Source organism: Chamaea fasciata, unplaced genomic scaffold (genome assembly GCF_029207755.1).
Source record: "Chamaea fasciata isolate MVZ Bird 193981 ecotype frontalis unplaced genomic scaffold, bChaFas1.0.hap1 SCAF_23, whole genome shotgun sequence".
NCBI classification, from domain to species: domain Eukaryota; kingdom Metazoa; phylum Chordata; class Aves; order Passeriformes; family Sylviidae; genus Chamaea; species Chamaea fasciata.
In genome coordinates, this window is record NW_027094108.1 from 4,078,037 (window position 1) to 4,096,042 (window position 18,006).

An 18,006-nucleotide genomic window follows, 5' to 3' on the forward strand; every position below is an offset into this window, starting at 1 on the left:
GTCTCTCACCCTCCTGCACTGCAGAGCAGCCCCAGAGCTCTTAGTATGGGAAAGGGCATGAAAACATCTCTTTTACTGCCTGTGGAGGACTGTGGGATGCTTCATTTAATAACAAGGTAAGGTTGAGGTGGTGTGAGGGGTTTGTTTTGGTTTTGTCTGTTTGCATTTTTAAATTGGGCCAAAAGCCAGGGCTCCACAGAACTGTCTTAAAAGAAACACTACAGACAGACCTTGTGTTCACATGGGAAAGCTCCAGAAAGGAAAAGCTGGGTGGTACCTTTGGATTATGGTAAGAGAAACACTGCTGAGGCAAACCTTCCCCTTGGAGCAAGGAAAGGAAATCTGGAGTAAGTTAGAAAGGAATTTCCTAGAGACCAGTGCACCAGACTGCACTTGCCATTTCATAGAAAGTGTGATGCTGAATGTATCAAATGCATTGAAGAGGGAGGTGTAATGGAAAAGCAATTTTCACACCACTTTTCATAGCCTCAGTCACTTCCAAGAACACCTTTTTAATCACCTAATCTTTCACCCAGGAGCAGAAATAAAAGTCCTCTTTCCCAGTATTGTGAGAGCAAGGCAGGCTCTTTTCCTAAAGTGTTTTGTCAACTCATGCTCTGTTGGGCTGGTTCCACTACCAGCTTTACTGAGAAGCAACACTGGAAACTTGTCTTTGCCTGATATTTGTAGATACATCTGAGAGTTGCACCAAAGGAAACCCAAAAAGCTTAGGGTGCATCTTAAGTAGGAGGGAGACTTTGGCGGGTTTCTTGTCTCTCCGTACAGGGTCAAATATGTGATTAAATAGTAGGACTTGTAGCTCACTCCCCCAGTCCCTCTTTACATGAGACTGAAATCTTTTTTACTTTTAAATGAACAAACGGGCCCAGAATCTCTCTGGAGAAAGTAAACAGAAAACTAGCTGCATTTCCATTGACATTTGTCTGTGTCAGGCCTCCCCTGGACCACTGGACTGCTCTGTTACAGTAAATCACAGCCAGGAGTCAGAACACTTGATAAGTGGAGCAGGCCAGTGGCAGGGCACTGGAGACAGTGGAATTGGCCCGGTTTCCACGCCTAGGAAACGTTGTACGTGCTTCCTGGAATGGCCCTGCGCCTGCATCAGAGTAGCAAAACCTCTTTTTATGCACCGAATTTGGCAACAGCGAACTCTGAGAAAGCAGCGGATGGACGGTGGAGAGTGTAGAGGTAACGCTTTAATGGGTCAGATGCACTGACACGAGGAGTCCTTGGGCCCGGTGCGGGCCCGGGCAGTCCCGGTGCGGTCCGGGCCGCTCCAGACCCTCCCGGCCGGTCCGTGTCAGGGCGCGGTGCGGGTCCCGGGCCCGGCCGAGCCGTCCGCAGGGGCAGCCTCGGGCTGCTGCTCTCGCTGTCGCCGCCGGCGCAGCCTCTCGGCGGCGGTCACCGTCATGGGGTGCAGCGGCAGGAACCCCGCCAGCCCTGCCCGGTGAGACGCGGTGAGAGCGGGAGCGAACCGAGGCCCCCCCACCGCCCATCCCTGCCGCCCGCCCCAGGCCTACCCAGGAGCTTCTCGGCGGGCCGGGAGAGCTGCGCGCCGCAGCCCAGCCAGTACCGCAGCCGCTCCAGGTTGAGCCCCGCCACCTTCTCGCCGTGCGCGTTGGGCAGCGGGTCAAGGCAGCCGAGCTGCTCCAGGTACTTCCCGTCGCGGGGCCGCCGGCTGTTGGCCGCCACGATGCGGAAGAACGGGCGGTTGGTGCAGCCGCCGAGCGCGAAGCGGATGACGACGTGGCCGCCGCGGCTGCCCCTCAGGAGGCGGCTCCCTGCGGAGAGAGCGCGGGGCGGTCACGGCCGGGTCTCGGCGGGGCCGCGCCGCTCCCAGCCCGCCGCACTCACCCAGCTGCACCATGGCGGCGGCACGGCCCGCGCGCGGCGCGCACAGATGACGTAAAGGCAGGAAGCGCATGGCGCCCGGTGGCTGCCGGGAGTTGTAGTCCGGGGCGATGACGTCATTCGTGGCGTCCCAATGTCGCCGGGAGCGCCGGGCTGAGGCGGGAATGGGTGCGAAACCACGGGTTCCCCAAAGAGGGAGGTTACACCCCAAAGTGCATCCCTCTGTGAGGACACCAGGACACAGAGGGCTGGTTCTGGCACCATGGAGTACCTGGCCTCACGGCAGAGGTCCTGCTGAAGCTGTGCAGAGAGGTGGCACTGGCCGTGCTCCTGTCCCGGGCACTCGCAGAGGAGATGCAGGAGGCCAGGCTTTAGGCTCTGCAACTACCTGGAGCTGCCCACTCCGCCCTATCCAACGTTTCAAGGGGGGGGCAGGACATCTACGGTGGGAAAACACCATGTTACTGCAAGATTTTAGGAAGGATTTTAGCCCTGGATTCACACCCACTGTGTTGGACAAAATCCAGGCATAGATCTCAGTGGAAGCGCAGTTTCAGTCCTTTCCCTTGTCCAAGGACCATTTTAGTAATTTCCATTGTCCAAGGATCACATTTCAATCAGGGGATCCAGACTCTTTGCGGAAACAGAAGGAAATTGTTAGGGTTTGCTGCTTTTTGAGCTTTTCCCTCTCCACCTGACTGCCCCAATTCTGCACATCATTTGCACGATCCAGCTCCTTTCACAGCTCTCCTGGCCCACACATGGTCCCATCCCATTGTTTCTCCCATTCAGTCCAGTGAGTCTCATTGCCCTTCTGGTTTCCCATTCAGACTGGGAATCAGCACACCGTCTGCTGTTCTGATGAGCAGAGCTTTCCAGGACAATGGGGACAAGCCACCACCAAGGTCTCAGTTATAAGGGCTGCATCAAACATCTGCCAGCGTGGGGTTGGACCTGGGTGTGGGTCCTTCAAGACCTGGCTGTTAACAGAACCCCAGACCCCAGTGCAGGCTCCCTCTGCTAGTCCAGCACCTTCCCTTCTCCCGGGGCACATCCCAGCTCTGCTGCTTTTGCTCATGCTGCTCCCCACGGTGCTGGCTCGCGGCAGGATTGCACAAAAGCCTTACAGTGTCCCTATCTGGGCACGGCAGGATGTGATTCCCAGCCGGGTGCTGCTCCTCTGTACAACAAGTTCCTCTAAGACTCGAGAGGAGTGATCCCTCCCCTTGTCAGACGCTCCAGAGCCGAGGTGGTTCCCTCCCCGCAGGCAGCAGGGTCAGGCTTCAAAGCTGCTCCTTCAAAGGAGGATCACAGAGAGAGGAAAAGGCGCCCCATGGCCAGGCTCTGCATGGCTGTGTGCATCCTGCCTTTGGGAATTCAACTGTTCACTGCTCCAGCGGGATCTAGCTTTACCGAGGCAGCACCTTGGATTCCTCAAAGGCCAAAATGACAGAAATAATATTGGAACTTTTCAATTGCTCTAGGTGTGACCTAAACCCCAACTTTCCTCTTAGTAAGTGGATTAGGAGGAAACACAAAATGCAAATAGAGGGAAAGGACATTTTCCAGTTCTACCTTTCCTAATGCAGCCCTGTCCCGTGCTTTTCCTTTTCCCTACCGAACTGCCCGAGTTTCTTCAGCAGAGGGAGCTCCAGCTTCTCGTTTGCCCCCACGCCTTTCCCGAGAATTGCTCAGAGGAGCTGGGAGCGAGTTCCTGCTTCTGGAGCCTTCCCTGGGCAGCAACACCCACCCACCTCTCCTGGGCACCTTTCCCTGGGCAGCAGAACCCACCCGCCCTTCCCTGGGCACCTTTCCCGGGCATCCCCATCCCCACCTGGGCAGCCCCATCCACCACCAGCTCGAAGGACGCTCCCGCGGTGCCGAAGCTCAGGATATCCCCCGGCCTCACCCTGACGGCCGCGTTTTGGACCTGGCAGCTGTTGACAAAGGTGCCGTGGGGAGAGTTGAAGTCCTGTAGGATGAAGCTGTTGTCTGAGGAGGAGAATTCGAGGGCTGCGTGACGATCTGCTACACCTGCACACTGGGAGCAGGCGAGGGACAGGCAGGGAACGCTGCTGGAGGTGGCTCCAGGTTCGTCCCTGCTTTGCCAAACCCCTTTTCTGGTCATCAATCCCAGCACAAACTGGCACCTCCACACTTTGCACGGAGGCCTCCAGCACATCCTCTTCCCTCCACCCTCCACCCCTTTTTAAGATGCTCAGCGGCCTCGGCCCTACCTGCAGCACGATGTCGGCCCCTCTGTGGCTCCCGATGTTCATGGTGTTGGATTTCAGCCGGAAACACCCTTTGGAAAGGCTCACCTTGCCCGCCCCCCTCACCTGCAAGGCTTGCACCAAAACCTCAACTTCTCATTCAGACACAACCTGAGCCACGAGTGCCTCAACCAACTCACGCACTAGAATTGTACAAAATGACCCCAAAAGCGGCTCTGTCCCAGCTGGCAGTGTGGCTGCAGTAGCCTTGGAAACCCTGGCCATGCTGCAGCCCGCTGCTGCCTGCCTGGGTGAGTTTTTCCTGTTTGTTTAGTTTAGTTCAGGGGTTTTTTTTCCTCTCCTTTTTCCAAGCAACTGTCCTGGCAGCACTACACAGCTCCGTGCTGGCTGGCCACAGCGATCCCATCAGCTGGGGACACACGTGGGAATGTGTATCCCAAACCCCACAGGGGCTGTGCCACCTGCCTGGGCTCCCAAAGAACCCTTTTGCCCTCATTTTGCTTTTTATTTCGTATCATGCTCACACACAAACAGACACAGGTCTTGCAGCCTCAGGCAAGGGGATAAACATTGCTGTCAGGTGGACGCTGTCACCCCTCAGTGCTTCTCCATCAATATTCCTTGGTCCTAGGCTGCCACACACCCTTTTACAGCAGAAAATAAAGGGGAAAAGCCACACTTGCCACCACCAAACCCCAGTCTGGCCTCACAAGTACTGCAAGATTCCATCATGCTTCATTTTGAGGCGGAAGCCGCAGATTTGGCAGAGTAGAGCTTCCCTGCAGATCTCTGCCAGTTTGAAGGCATTCACTTTAGCCCTGTCGCTCCCTGCACTTGCCCAAAACAACAGAAATTAGGAGGTGAAATAGGAAATAATAATTAACAAGAAAAACTGTTGGGTGGTTTTGGGCCAGCATCTCTTCTCTGCCCTTGTTTTGGTCACCTAGATTACTCTCACACCTTCTATCAACTACAGCACGAAGCCAACCTCTGCTGAGCCATAACATGGACATGGCTCAGAGGTGGGCACAGCAGTGCTGGGTCAGTGGTTGAACTCGATGACCTTGGACACCTGTTCCAACCTACACAATTCCAGGATTTGGTATTAGCATCACACTGGCAAAGCCACCTCCACATCCCACCTCAGGCTGCCCCAGGGAGCCCCTGGCTGCATGGGCTGATGGATTTTGTGGGTGATGGCTTTGCTGGAAGCCCCACACAGGGCTGGGATGCCCAGGGAGCAGCATCTGCCCATGGATCACAAACCTTGGGAAGGGCCCACCATGCACGAGTACACAGCACATAGACACACAGAGCATAACACAACACAACACACACACACACAACGTTTACAACACACACACAATGTGCACAACACAAACACAACGTACAAAACATTTATTCAGACCAGTCTGCCTGCACAGGATGCTCAGCAGTGGTTTCACCCCTGGCATTGGCACACGCAGCTCCCAGCCCCCCAGAGTCACCCACTTGCCTCGAATGGAGCATGAAACACAACAGGGAGAGCAACAGAGGCTAGAAATCCATCCTCTCCCTGAGGAGCAGGAGGCCCCTTTCAGCTGCTTCCCACCAAGAGACCTTGGCAGGAGTCAGGGCTGGCTCTGGGCCACCAGCCCAGCCCAGCTGGGAGCCAGGGAAAGCCGTGGTGCTGCTCTGGCAACGCGCTTCCCCTTCCTCAGAAAGAAAAGACAAAAAAAGAAACATTTCACTTTTCCACTTGGAAAATCCTTCTGCAGTATCAGTTTGGTGGCTTGGAAAAGTCCTGCTGGAAGCGAGGGGGAAAGGAGATGAGAGGATGCACTGGGTGGTCTCATACCAAACACTACAAGTGACAGTTTTGGCATGTCCAGCCTTCATTTACTTCACAGCAGCAGAACTTGTGGTGTTCAGGTTTCTTTCCCCACAGTCTTTTGCAAAACCCAGTCCCAGGGAAAATGAGTCCCATCCTTGTGCCACATCACGTCCTCCACGTGGCAGCTTCCAGGGAGCCCTGGCTGCTTCTGCACCCACACACCGAGCCCCCCTTGGCATGGTAGGTTTTAGAAAACCCTCAACCAAGCAGCATCACAGATTCATCTTTCTTTGTTTTGTTTTTAAGGCATTTGCTGGCTCACTGGCATCTTCTCCTGGATCTCCTCGTACTTGGGCGGGGGGGTGAGGGGCTCTATGGTGATGGGCACGCTGCTGTTGCCCTGCGCCAGGTTCAGCCTGATGTCCTTCAGGTGCAGCTTCTCTGACTTGATCCTGCGGACCCTGAGGGGCTTGAGGCGCTTGCTGAGGCGGGAGCCGTGGCGGCTGGGTGGCCTCTCGGTGCCCGGCTCTGCCCCGGCCGCCCCCGGAGCCGGGCTGCCCTCGTCCAGCCCCGCCAAGGACTCGTAGGAGGGCAGGGACACGCTGAGCCTGTTGCTCCTGTCCGAGTCTCTGGGCTCAGAGTAGCCCGTGTTCATCACCTCCTCGTAGCTGGGCACGTAATATTGGGAAGAGACGTCTTCATCCTCTTCTTGGCTGGAGGGGAAAGAGTTAAGGCTGGGTAGCACATCGTTTCAGGTTCATTGTGGGAAGGGGATGGAGAGGAAAGAATAAAACCACCCCGCCCCACCAGAAATAGTTTTTGCCCTTCTATGTTATATGCCAGTTTCCTTTAGCTTGACAGAATAAATCATGACCCCACCTAAGTTCAGACACATTTTATTTCATTGTGACTTGTGGCCGTATTTGATCATCACTTTCTCTGCCCACAGACCTTTTCTATTGCCCAGCAGTGATTTCTTCCTACAAGAGAACATCAGTTTCTCTCCTCCACTCTCAAAAATCAGTCAAAATACATTCGAAAAGGACATCACCTCTCTGTCTTTGTCATTCTGATGTCTTATGGGTTGGGTACCTTGGGTTTTTTTGCAAAGAGATTCAACTCTATGCCACCATCTATGCACAGGTACCTGCACACAATACTTGCCATTTCTTTGCTATTCTTTATTAGTGGAATTGTTCTTTGTTGTTGGGATAGTTTCCACTATCCCAGGTTTCTCCAATTTACCTTTCCAATCAAACATGGAAAATCAGTTTTCTCCGAGGTCTGCAGACCCTGACAAGAGCCAGCAGAGCCATTGTCCCCTCCTGTCCCCCTTGCATTGTCCCAATGCTCCCCTGCTTTTCTCTGCACAGGGAGCTGTGCTGGTGGACAGGGACTTCCCCTGTGTTTGTTGAGACTGTGCCTGCTGTGGCAGCAGCCTTTGCTCTGCTCCACAAAGCTCCCTGAGCAAACAGCAGAGCCCTGCAGACTTTCTCCAGGTCGAAACTCCATGGCCAGTCTCCAAGGCTGTTTGGCACCTTGGCTGCACCCAGGGAGGCAGAGCCAGCCCCTCTCCTGCCCCCCTGGCTGCTCTCCCAGCGTGAGGCAGCAGCCTCCTGCGCTCTGTGTCCCCCACCACACTGCCCAGTGTTCTCTCCCGTGTGCCAACCAGGACAGGAGTGGCACCTGTCCCAACGCTGCCCCACCTCACACACCAACAGGGCTCCCTTCCACTTACAGCTGCATAAAGGAAGCTGGAGTAATTCCTTTCCCTTCTCCAGGACATACCAAACCCCTAAATGTGTTGGAATCCTGGGCACTGAGAATTTTAGGCTTTCTGTGCTGACAGGCACTGACTCCCAAGAAAACACTGCAATTGTCCTGAGGCCGTGGAACAGGCTTCCAAAATTGAGTGACAGCACTGGGATTGTGGGTGTGTAGTTTGAATAGAAGTGTGTGATATCACATGCTGGAAAACTTAGAGTTTAAGGTTTTAGAATATAGTAACATATATAAACCAAGATGGAGGGTTTGGGCGTAGGCTAAGTTCTTCTTTCACCTTCTTTATGGTTTTGGGTGGTTTCTTCTAACTGGGTAAAAAGGTCTGCATTACAGACCTCGGGTGGTCAGTTATTGGGTTAAAAGTATAAATACTACAGGTGTCATCTCGTCATTGGATAGTTTATGCCTAAAAAGACCTTGGAAAGAGGTGGAGGCATCCATATTCTACCTCGTTAGAGCTCACGACTCCTGAGACTGTATATATAAATATAAGATATAGATAAGATATAGTTACTGATACTGATATAGATACTGGTATAAGATATAGATACTGATATAGGATAAACACTGACTCCAAACACGAAAACTGCATCTCCCGTGCATAAATCATGGCACATGCTTCCTTTTTTCAGCACACGCTGCCTTCCTCCCCTTGCCCCAGACCTTCCCCAGTAACAGCAACAGCCCTTGGCTTTCATCCCCACTCCCAACCCCGCTCCCTCTGTCCCCAAAACCCCTCCTCACCTGTCCTCCTGCTGCGAGGGCTCTGCGGACACCTGGCGCTGCACGTGGGCCACGGCCAGGTCCTGGCTCTGCCTCTTCTTGTCGCGGACGCTGAGGCAGAGGGAGAGCAGCAGCAGCAGCAGGCCTGCCCCCACCAGCACGTAGGCCACCGAGAAGGTCTTGCTCTTGAGGATGCCCCCGGAGCCGCGGTCCGGCTTGCTGCTGTTGCCGCCGGGTTTGTCGGGGGGCCCGAAGCCGGGCACCAGGTTCCACACGGCCATGATGATGCCCAGCACCAGCATGCCCAGCCCGATGGCCGTCAGGGCGTAGTGGGACCCGTTGGCCCGGGACTGGGCCATGGCTGCTGCCGTGGGGTCCCCGCGTCACCGCATGGCTCCGGGGGCTGCAGCCCTGCTGGCATGTGTGTGGCTCCTTCCCCGGGCAGGCTGAGAGCTCTGGGGACAGAGAGGGAGCTGTGGTGGGTGGGGATGCACCCCACACCCCAGCAGGTGTTTCCATACAGCGAGAGGTTGAAAACTCGCCCCCTTGTTGTTTTTTATAAGGTAAAGGGCCCCCAGAAATGTCTTTGCTGCCCTGACAGTAATTGGTCAAATGCCAGTTTGAGAGGTCTCTTTAGCTGAACTGTCCCTCCTGAAACACTGGGTGTTTAAGGAGCACACAGGTGCTCACGGCTTCTTGGGGTGTCTTAGTCAGGTGTCAGATGTTTCTCTGGCACCTGTGCATGGTTTTTGTTCTTTTTTCCTTTTGTTTCTGTATCGTTTGTTATTTTCTCTTTTATTAAAGCCTTTGCTTTACAAAACACACCCAGGGAGCCCTCTCACAATATTATTAAGCCACTCTGGGAGGTTGCAGGTCAACCCTCAGAGCTGATACATCTTTAGTGGGCTCATTACACTCTGGCCACTCTAAGACTCTACCAGAGGTGAGTGCAGGGCAAACAGCAAAAGGCTCTGCAGCCACCACGACACCAATTCATCCAACTGACGCTGGGATCTCACGCTGCCGTGCCTGAGGAGTGCATGTCAGGATAGAGCAGGGCAGGTGGATCCTTCCTGGCTGTTCCCATCCCCACCCTTTGCTACCTTTCAAAGGTTGTGGATATTACAGCTATCTCAGCTGTAATATCCACCAACCTTTGAAAACAATCAAATCATTGATGTTTGCGAAGGGCTTAGATTGCCTCTCCTTAGGAGTGTGATAACTGACAGCTTCACAGCACCAGAAGAAGGCCGTCAAAATCTATTTCAAGATCTGCTGTCAATGCAAACCAACCTGGAAATTCCAGAAACACATCTCTAGCTGAACAGCTTCTCCTCTTACCCTGTTTGGGAGCGAGCAGGGCTCCTCACGGCGCTGGCTGCCTGCCCTGGAACACCTTCCTGCCCAGAGAACAGAAACCAAAACTGCCTCTCTCTCAGCCAACTCGACTCTGTGGCTTCCCCCAGTTGCTGCTGGCAAGGGCTGCTGGGATGGTGAACCCTTGGTAGGGCCCCTGGGTCACTTCAGGCCGGCTCTGGCCCTCCCTGGAGCCTCACACGCTGGTGCTGAGTGCCCCACTGCATCCCTTGGGGATGTCTGAGCACCACACCAACACTCCCCGGCAGCCAGGCCACGGGTGGGAAACTCCTCCTCTGAATGTTTGCCGAGTCATCGGGACCAAATGTGCTCGCTTTCCAAAAAATAAACACACACAGGAGCCGCATCTCCTGCCCACTCACCTCCCTGGCCTCGGGTCCCTGGGTGGGCAGCTTGCATCCTCTCATCAGAACTGCCCCATCTCCACCCCAGTGAGCCCTGCAGATTTATGGATGTGCCATATCAGGGATCTCTCCTTTCCCCCCTGGCTTCTTGATGCTCTGGTGGCTCTGGTCTGTGCTGTCAGTGGTGCTGTATCCATACACCCCCACACACCCTTCAGCTCAACCCTCCTGAGCTCAAAAGCTTCATGTTTGCTTGTTTAGCTTGAGTGCACGCCCAGTTTGCAGGGTCAAGGGCCAGAATAAAACAGCACTCCCAGAAAACACAGCGGCTGCAGCAGGAAAAGACATGCACGCAAGGCCGGAGAGGAGGAACCTGCAGAGGAGCTTCCCTGCTCCCTGCCTGTGCTCCAGCATGGCTCTGGAGACTCCCAGAGGGGTGTCCCAGCCCCTCTAGACACATCCCTGGCCCCACATGGGTCTGGGCAGGGTAAAGTCTTGCCTGCCATGTTTTTCTGGGGTTCTGGGACACCCAGGAGCTGTGGATCCCAGCCCAGTGGGAGCTGCCACAGGCAGGCAGGGGCAAGCCCGTCATTCCCTGCCGTGCCCAGCTCCAGCATGGGGCTGCTGCTCTGTGTGCTCCTGGGGGAAGCTATCCCCTGAGCCCAGCTTTAATTCCATCCTAGTGAGGAGCACTTGAGGATGTGGAAAACTCTGCATCCAGAATGTCCTCACCTGCATTCCAGAGCCATCCTCCCACCCAAGGGCTTTGACTGGTGGTACCAGCACTGGTCTCTGCCCTCCCACACAAAGGTTTTGCTCTCCACTTGTGCCCTGTGGGGGTTTTTTCCTCACCTGATGATCCAGCTGAGCTCCCATTCTCGCCACAAACACATCAGCCAGCCAAGACTTGAGAACAGCCTGGCCTTGGGGCAGGAAAATCGCACTGCACCCACGGTGGGCACAGAACACACGCAGGGCTGGTCACATCTACCCGTGGTGTCTAAATCTCTGTGCCTGCTCACAGCCTCTGTGGATCCCTTCAGGCACCTCAGTCCTGAAAGTGGGCAGGATTTAAGCTCCTGCGTCACCCCTGTGCCTGGAAGTTTTTCACAGATCCATTGCAGTGCTACCCATCAGCCCAGCAATCAGATTAAAGCAGGAGACTTGCTGTTCCAGTCTATCTCTCCATTGAATTAGCCGCTCTCCTGGCTTTCCAGAGCTGTTCCTATCGCTGCCCTGACATCAGTACCCCGGGAAGGGAGATGCTGCTGTCTCTGCCTCAGGTCCAGCACTGTCTGCATGCTCATCCCAGCATCACAGAATGGTTTGGGTGGAAAGGGACCATAAAGCTCATCTCATCCCACTCTCTGCCATGGGCAGAGACAGTTTCCACTATCCCGGGTTGCTCCAAGCTCCATCCAATCTGGCCTTGAACACTTCTAGGGGTGGGGCAGCCACAGCTCCTCTGGGCAATTTGTGCCGGGGCCTCACCCCCTCACGGGGAAGAATTTCTTCCTAAATATCCAACCCAAATTATCCCTCTTTTACTTTAAAACCATCCCCCCTTGTCCTTTCCTGTAAAAAGTTTGTCCCCACATCAGGTGGGCGAGTGACGCCTGAGTACTCCAGCCCCCGTCCCCTTCCCCTTCCCTCTCCCTGCAAACCAGACCCGTCTCCGTGCCGTTCCCTGCTCGCCCGTGCCCTGCCCTGGCAATGATTTACACCAGGATCTCCGAACCATTAAACTCCTCGGGCACGGCTGCAAAGCCCGGGGAGCACCCACACCTCTCCCCTCCTCCCGCGGGCCCTTCGGGATGCTCTTGCGACATTTCCAAGTGTTCATTGGGCATGGGGAGGTCCGGGATAAGCCCGCTCTCAGCACCACACGCGCCCCGAAGGCTTTGGCACGGGCGGCCAGGTGGAGCAGCAGCAGCAGGAACAGCTTCCCCTCCATGGGGGACAGAGCCCCCGGCAGGGTCAGCCCGGATCGTGCCCCACATCCCGGCGCTCCCGGGGGAGCTGCGGCCCCGACGGGTGACTCAGGAGAAGCCCGACAGTCCCGCTGCCCTCGGCAGCACCCACGCTCCTCTGCCCTCCACAACCTTTGGAGTTTCCCCTGCCGTGACATCACCTGCCCACTCACGCTCCAGCAGCAACACCTTTGTCACAGGATCACGAGAGATGAGTCTGCGGGCCAGGGAACAGGTCAGACCCCGACGCAGTCACCAGGCATGGGATGGGCTCCAGGGCTTCCTCACACCCCGGGACGGCGGCACAGCCCCTCAGAGCTGCCTCCAAAACCAGGGTGTGACTCCATCACCAGTCATACAATTAATTTTCTGGAAAATTTTGGGGGAAAATAAACCCCTTCTCCAACCACCCGAAGAATCCAGAGTCTCCTCTGTGTTAGATTACAAGGCTCTCCCTTCATGCTTCCACCCAGAGAACCTGCTCATTAATCCCCTTCCCTGCTAACTGCTGTCCTGGCAGATCCTCAGGAGCTGCGCAGTGGCCACAACCTCATGCTGAGCTCTCCTTACACAGGGCTTCAACCCACCAGGAACACAAAACTCCATGTGGGGCTCTAAAAAGCAACAGGTCAGGACTCGTGAGGAATTTTCATAGAGTCCCAGAATGTTTGGGTTTGGAAGGGATCTCAAAGACCATCTGCTTCCAACTCCCTGCCATGGTTCCTCTCTTTTTGTCCCTTCTTGCTGGCCTTGATCCCTCTGCCCCAGGAACAGGGATGTTTCTGTCCAGATGCATCCCAGGGGATGTAGGGAATAGCCAGAGAAATCCAGCTGAGTCACGAAAAGAAGCCCTGCTGCTCATTTAGCCAATTTCTGCTCTTTTGGACAAATCCCAGCCCCTTTTAGAGCATCCCACACCGGAACAGGAATCTGGAGGGACAGCCCCATGCAGACCATCAGGGCTTTTCCACATTTTGCTTACACTTCCTTTCTGGAGCACAAAAGAACATATCCACATCTCCACTGCCCCCCGCATTCCCTACAGACATTTAAGAGGTATTTCACCCTCGTTTTTTCTTAAATTTAATTTTTAACAACCCCTCCTCAGCAGTACCCTGTAGACAGCACTGCGGGAACAGGGATGTTTTCCTCAAACCTTGCCCAAGGCTCTCCCCCCTCTCCCGCTCCAGAGGGAGCCCAGGGCCCCCAGCTCGGCCACTTCCTGCAAAACCAAGGGCATCACGGGGAAGCCCATTCCCAGGCTCAGATTGCTGCAATCCACAGCAGAGCAACAGGGACAGGGCTCCCAAAACACCCCATCTCCACAAAGTGCTGCCTGACCATTCCCAAGCTTTATGCATCTGCTGTGTCCCTGAGAATTCTGGGCACAGTTGCCAAGGGTTTCTGAAGTGGCACTGGTCACACAGGCCACAGTAGCCAAACTCCAGAGCTGTAATCAGGACTGTGCAGCAGCCACCACCTTGGCCTTTGCCACTGAGATACAAGAAACTGCCTTCAGAAACTGCCTTCAGAAATTGCCTTCCAGAAACTGCCTTCCAGAAACTCCAGAGCCTTCCAGGCTCCTTCCCCCCATAATTCCATTACACCCACCCGAGCGGCGCCTGCTGCAGAGTGGTGATGGACAGGGACACAGAGTCCTTTCCCATTTGTGTTCCAGGACGTTGCCATTTGTTCCTGGGGACAATGCTGCCCTGGCCACCGAGGCCACGCTGGCACCGGCGCTCGGCAGGTCGGCGAGCCCTGGCCGTGTCCTGGTTGCTGTGTAAACACCGTCCTGTGCCTTTTCCTGGTCCAGGCTCTGGGACTGGCACTGGGACTAGCTGCCACACTAATGCTTTCAGGCCCAGCTCTGCTAAAACAGGGAGGGGAACTTGGGGTGATGCATAAGATTTTTAGCTTTTTATATTTTTCATATATTTGTAGCTTTGTAGATTGTTAATACACAGCTGTAACTTCTAGTACTTTTCCTATCTTTCTTCTCTACATTTAGGAACAACAAGGTAACCTTAGAAACGCTTTCCCAAAATACTGTTTAGTCTTATTCCAAGAAGAGGACTGACTACAAGGATGTCCTGTTTTCCAAACAGAATATGGACCAGACAAAACAAAAGTGGAGCAAAAAAAGCCTCTATACTGCTTCCAGTGTGGCAGGACCCGGGAATTATTATCTAATCAACCAACCTATTAATTGGAGAGTATATGGTAAGTATACTAATCGACTAACATTACAAAAATTGTAGAATTACTATACCATGTGTGATTTCCACCATATCGTGTATCTGAAAGTTTTCAAGTAAAGGTTTGCTTTAATATCCACTCTAATGTTGCTGGGAAGATCTATTCTATTTTCCAGGCAACAGAGGTACTCACCTCTCTCCAGGGAGCTGAATTCCCTGTGCACCTGGGCCTGGGAAAGCATGCCTGCCTGGGAAAATCCCAGCACTTGGACTCTTTCTCCTTCCTGCTTTCCTTTGGGCTCCACTTTGCCCCTCTTGAGTTTGGATTTTTTTTTTTTTTTTTTAAATTCTCATCCGCTGTTTCTGCTGAGATAAAGCCTCTCCCTGGTTTTTGTTCTGGGACCTCTCGCCCAGATAACACACCCTCCTCCACAGCTTTCCAGCACGGGGAGACATTATCCCTGTGCCCTTTTGATGTCCTCTGGAGCGGAACCCAGCATTCCTGCTTCCTCCCAGCCCCTCTGGAGTGCTTTAAGCACCTCCTGTCCCACCACTGGAGCCCCTGGATGATTAACTCCCCTTCCTGCAAGACACTAACCTGGCACCTCATGCTGCCCTCGGCCTCGCCAGCACCGCCTTCCTCATCCTCTGCCTGGATTTCCAGCAACACCTTTTTCCCCAACACAGCATCACCTCTCCCCATGCTTTTCCAACAGCTTCTCCAACGAGTATGACCACAAAGAACAGCCACTGCAGATGGCCAAGGAGCCCCCAGATCAGGAAGGGAGTGAGGGGTGATGCTGGAGGACACGGAGCCAGCCTGGGGACACGGAGCAGCCAGGCACAGAGCAGCCGTGTTCCTCAAGGTGGGCACAGGTATTTTCATGTGGATGGAGGTTTGCTGGGGATTACGTTGCTCCAAGCCACCTGCACTGCTCACAGAGGATATCCAGCTGCTTCCACAGAGCCCTGACATCAGTTTCTGCCTGTGAAATAGACCGGGAATGAGAAAAGCATGGAGCAGCCCGGGGAGGCAGACACATACCTGGGCTGCTGGAGGGATCCCTCCTGCCAGGCTGTGGGTAGGAGGGCAGGCAGACAGCCCTGCCCAGCCCTGGCCCTCTGGCATCTCCCAGAGCACCACCACGGCGCCAGGCAGCGATACTCAGCTCTCTCCAGGGCACCGATGGCCAAATATTCCTCCTTCCCCAGGCACCTCCCTTCCCAAGGGTTTTCCAGCCCCTGTAATTACACAGCTAAAATCAAAGGTGTTTCACATACTTCCGAGTCACCTGAGTCCAGGGCTGGGTTCACCAGCCCCACACCCACACGTTCTTTGCTGCCACCTGCGAGGTTTCCCTTTCTGGCTCTCATGCCAGGACATCAAGGGCTGTGGACCGGTGCAGGATGCTTGGATTTGTTGTAGAGGGATGTGCTGTGGCAGCATCCCCTCTGGCAGTGGCCTAGGTCTGCTCCAGAGAGGCTTTAAGGAGCTGCAAAGCCAGGACCACACCTCCTGGTGCAGCTTCATCTCAGCAGGCTCCATAACCACCACACCGAGCCCAGGGCAGCCCACCTCACACGGGACACGCTCATGGCACCGCTGGTTCCTGCTCACACCCCCACACTTCCCAACAGACCCAGCCGCGCTGAGCCCAGCCTGCTCCCACCACGTCACCTCCAAAAATCAAACACCAACATCGGCAGACAACAACTCCGGGCCACGCTTGGGAGACACCCGCGGGTTTGCTGAGCCCCTCAAAGCTCCAGACCGCTCATTCTTCAGCGGGAATGTCACGATAGGAAGGGCTGAGCCCCCACTAGCCTAAGCTCGGCTCAGGGACCGCCCGGCCCGGCCCGGCCTGTGCAGGTGTCCTTCCCCTGGGCTTTGTTTGCTTTCCCAAGAGGCTCACAGAGCTCCTGCACCTCCCCGGGGACGGACATCGCCAGCCCGGGATCCGTGACACTCCTGTCACCCGCGGGGACCGGGGTGGGTTTGGAGTGGGCGATGGCCCGGCCCCCTCCCTGCCGCTGATCCTTCCCCAAAGTGCCAGGGGATGGTTTCCCAAACCACAGACACTCTTCTCCCACCCTCAGCACGGCCACCCGGTGCCTGCCGGGGCTGACGAGGTGCCCCCAGCCCACGTGTCCCCAAGGGGTGTCCCCAAGGGGTGTCCCCAAGGCGCCGCCGCTTCAACTCTCTAATGCGCGTCCCTGCTTTGGGAGTGTTTCCCCCCGCTTTGCAGGTGTTTCCCCGAGCTTTGGAAGTGATTCCAGCTCAGCCCGAGCCGGACCCGGCTCCGACTCCACTCCGGTCCCGTTCCCGGTCGCGTTCCCGGCGGGACTGAGCCCAGCCCGCCCCGCTCCCGGTTCCCAGAGCTCCGAAGGGTCCCAGAAGAGGGGCTCCCGGCTCCCCCGACCCCACGTACCTCCGGCGGCGGCCGCGGTGGGTCCTGCGGGGCCGCTCCGCCCTCCCCGGGCCGGCCTTCCCGGGGCGGCGCTTCCCGGGACCGGCCCCGCCGTGCCCCGGCCCCGGGCGCCGGGATCCTTTCCGGGAACCGGGACGCCGCGGGGGCGGATCTCAGGCTTCCCTAAACGGTGGGGACACTCTCCGCAAAGCACGAGGGAGACCTCCCAAACCGGGTGTGGGTCACACCGGCGATGCCGATCGGGTCACCCCCTCGGGGCAGTTTCGGCCGCTGCTTGATGGATCACAGCCCCCATTTCTGCTTTCGTTGAAACCCGGGATAGTTTGGGTTGGAAAGGACCTTAAAGCCCATCCCGTTCCACCCTGCCATGGGAGGGACACCTTCCACTATCCCTGGTTGCTTCCAGCCCCATCCAACCTGGCCTTGGATGCCCTGTTCTGGTAATGGGGCAGTCACAGCTTCCCTGGGCAACCTGAGCCAGCACCTCACCACCCTCCCATGGAAAAATCTATTCCCAACACCTAATGAAAGTTTTAGTTTTTCTTCTACAGTTTAAAACCCATCTTGCAATGGACCTGCTTTGTAAAACTGCCTTGTAGCAACGAGCGGTTCCTGGTTCCTCAGCCAGTTCCAAGTTTTGTTTGCAGAAGCCCCATTTTGAGGAACTCCACTCAGGCTCATCACTGCATTCAACCGAGCAAAGCCAAGCTTGCACTCACAGGGAGCCTGGAAAGTGCTTTTTATCAGTCTGCTGCCCTCTGTAAACACTCCCAGTTAACCACTCACGCCCTGGGAAAAGCCATTTCAGGCATGGCCCTCACCAGGGCTCCTGGCCACATGCCTTGGCCTCATAGCCAGACATTCCCATGGTTTCCAGACTGAACCACGGGGAGCAAAGCTGGGCTCTGGCAAACTTCAGTGCAACTAACGCTGTGTCCAGTGTCCCCTCTCCTTGGCTGCCGTCCCACCAGCAATGAGGATGTGTTTTTCCAGGCTCATCTCACACCCAGCTGTAATAATAAACACCACCAAGGACTCAAATCCTGTTAGAGATGATACTCGGGGTGGGTTTTTTCCTGATCCAAGCGAAAAAACTGCATCACTATGCTGCTGGACCAGCCACTGCAGTTTTTCCTGTCCCTTGAGCCCTGCGAGACCTTTCAAAGGCAGAAAACCATCGTGAACCAAACGAAACTTGGGAACTTGTCACATCACCCAGCATGACTCAGCTCCACAGCCTTGCCTTGGGGCCACTGGTGTTCAG

At 55.4% G+C, this 18,006-nt stretch overlaps 2 protein-coding genes across 3 annotated transcripts; both read right to left on the reverse strand.

The window, feature by feature from the left end:
* Positions 1–1,197: 1,197 nt before the first annotated feature.
* MRPS16 (mitochondrial ribosomal protein S16) lies at positions 1,198–1,961 on the reverse strand. Its single transcript, XM_066202913.1, has 3 exons — positions 1,876–1,961; positions 1,542–1,802; positions 1,198–1,461 (listed from the first exon to the last, which is right to left on the reverse strand). The coding sequence occupies exons 1-3, from the start codon at positions 1,943–1,945 to the stop codon at positions 1,322–1,324; spliced, it is 471 nt and encodes a 156-aa protein (XP_066059010.1). The 5' UTR covers positions 1,946–1,961; the 3' UTR covers positions 1,198–1,321.
* Positions 1,962–5,489: 3,528 nt separating this feature from the next.
* Positions 5,490–16,822, reverse strand: TMEM51 (transmembrane protein 51). Of its 2 annotated transcripts, none has more exons than XM_066203102.1 (3): positions 16,743–16,822; positions 8,446–8,879; positions 5,490–6,632 (listed from the first exon to the last, which is right to left on the reverse strand). In XM_066203102.1, the coding sequence occupies exons 2-3, from the start codon at positions 8,781–8,783 to the stop codon at positions 6,221–6,223; spliced, it is 750 nt and encodes a 249-aa protein (XP_066059199.1). In that variant the 5' UTR covers positions 8,784–8,879; positions 16,743–16,822; the 3' UTR covers positions 5,490–6,220. The 2 variants fall into 2 exon arrangements, with proteins under 2 accessions (XP_066059199.1, XP_066059200.1); XM_066203103.1 differs by lacking the exon at positions 16,743–16,822 and adding an exon at positions 9,766–9,884.
* Positions 16,823–18,006: the final 1,184 nt, after the last annotated feature.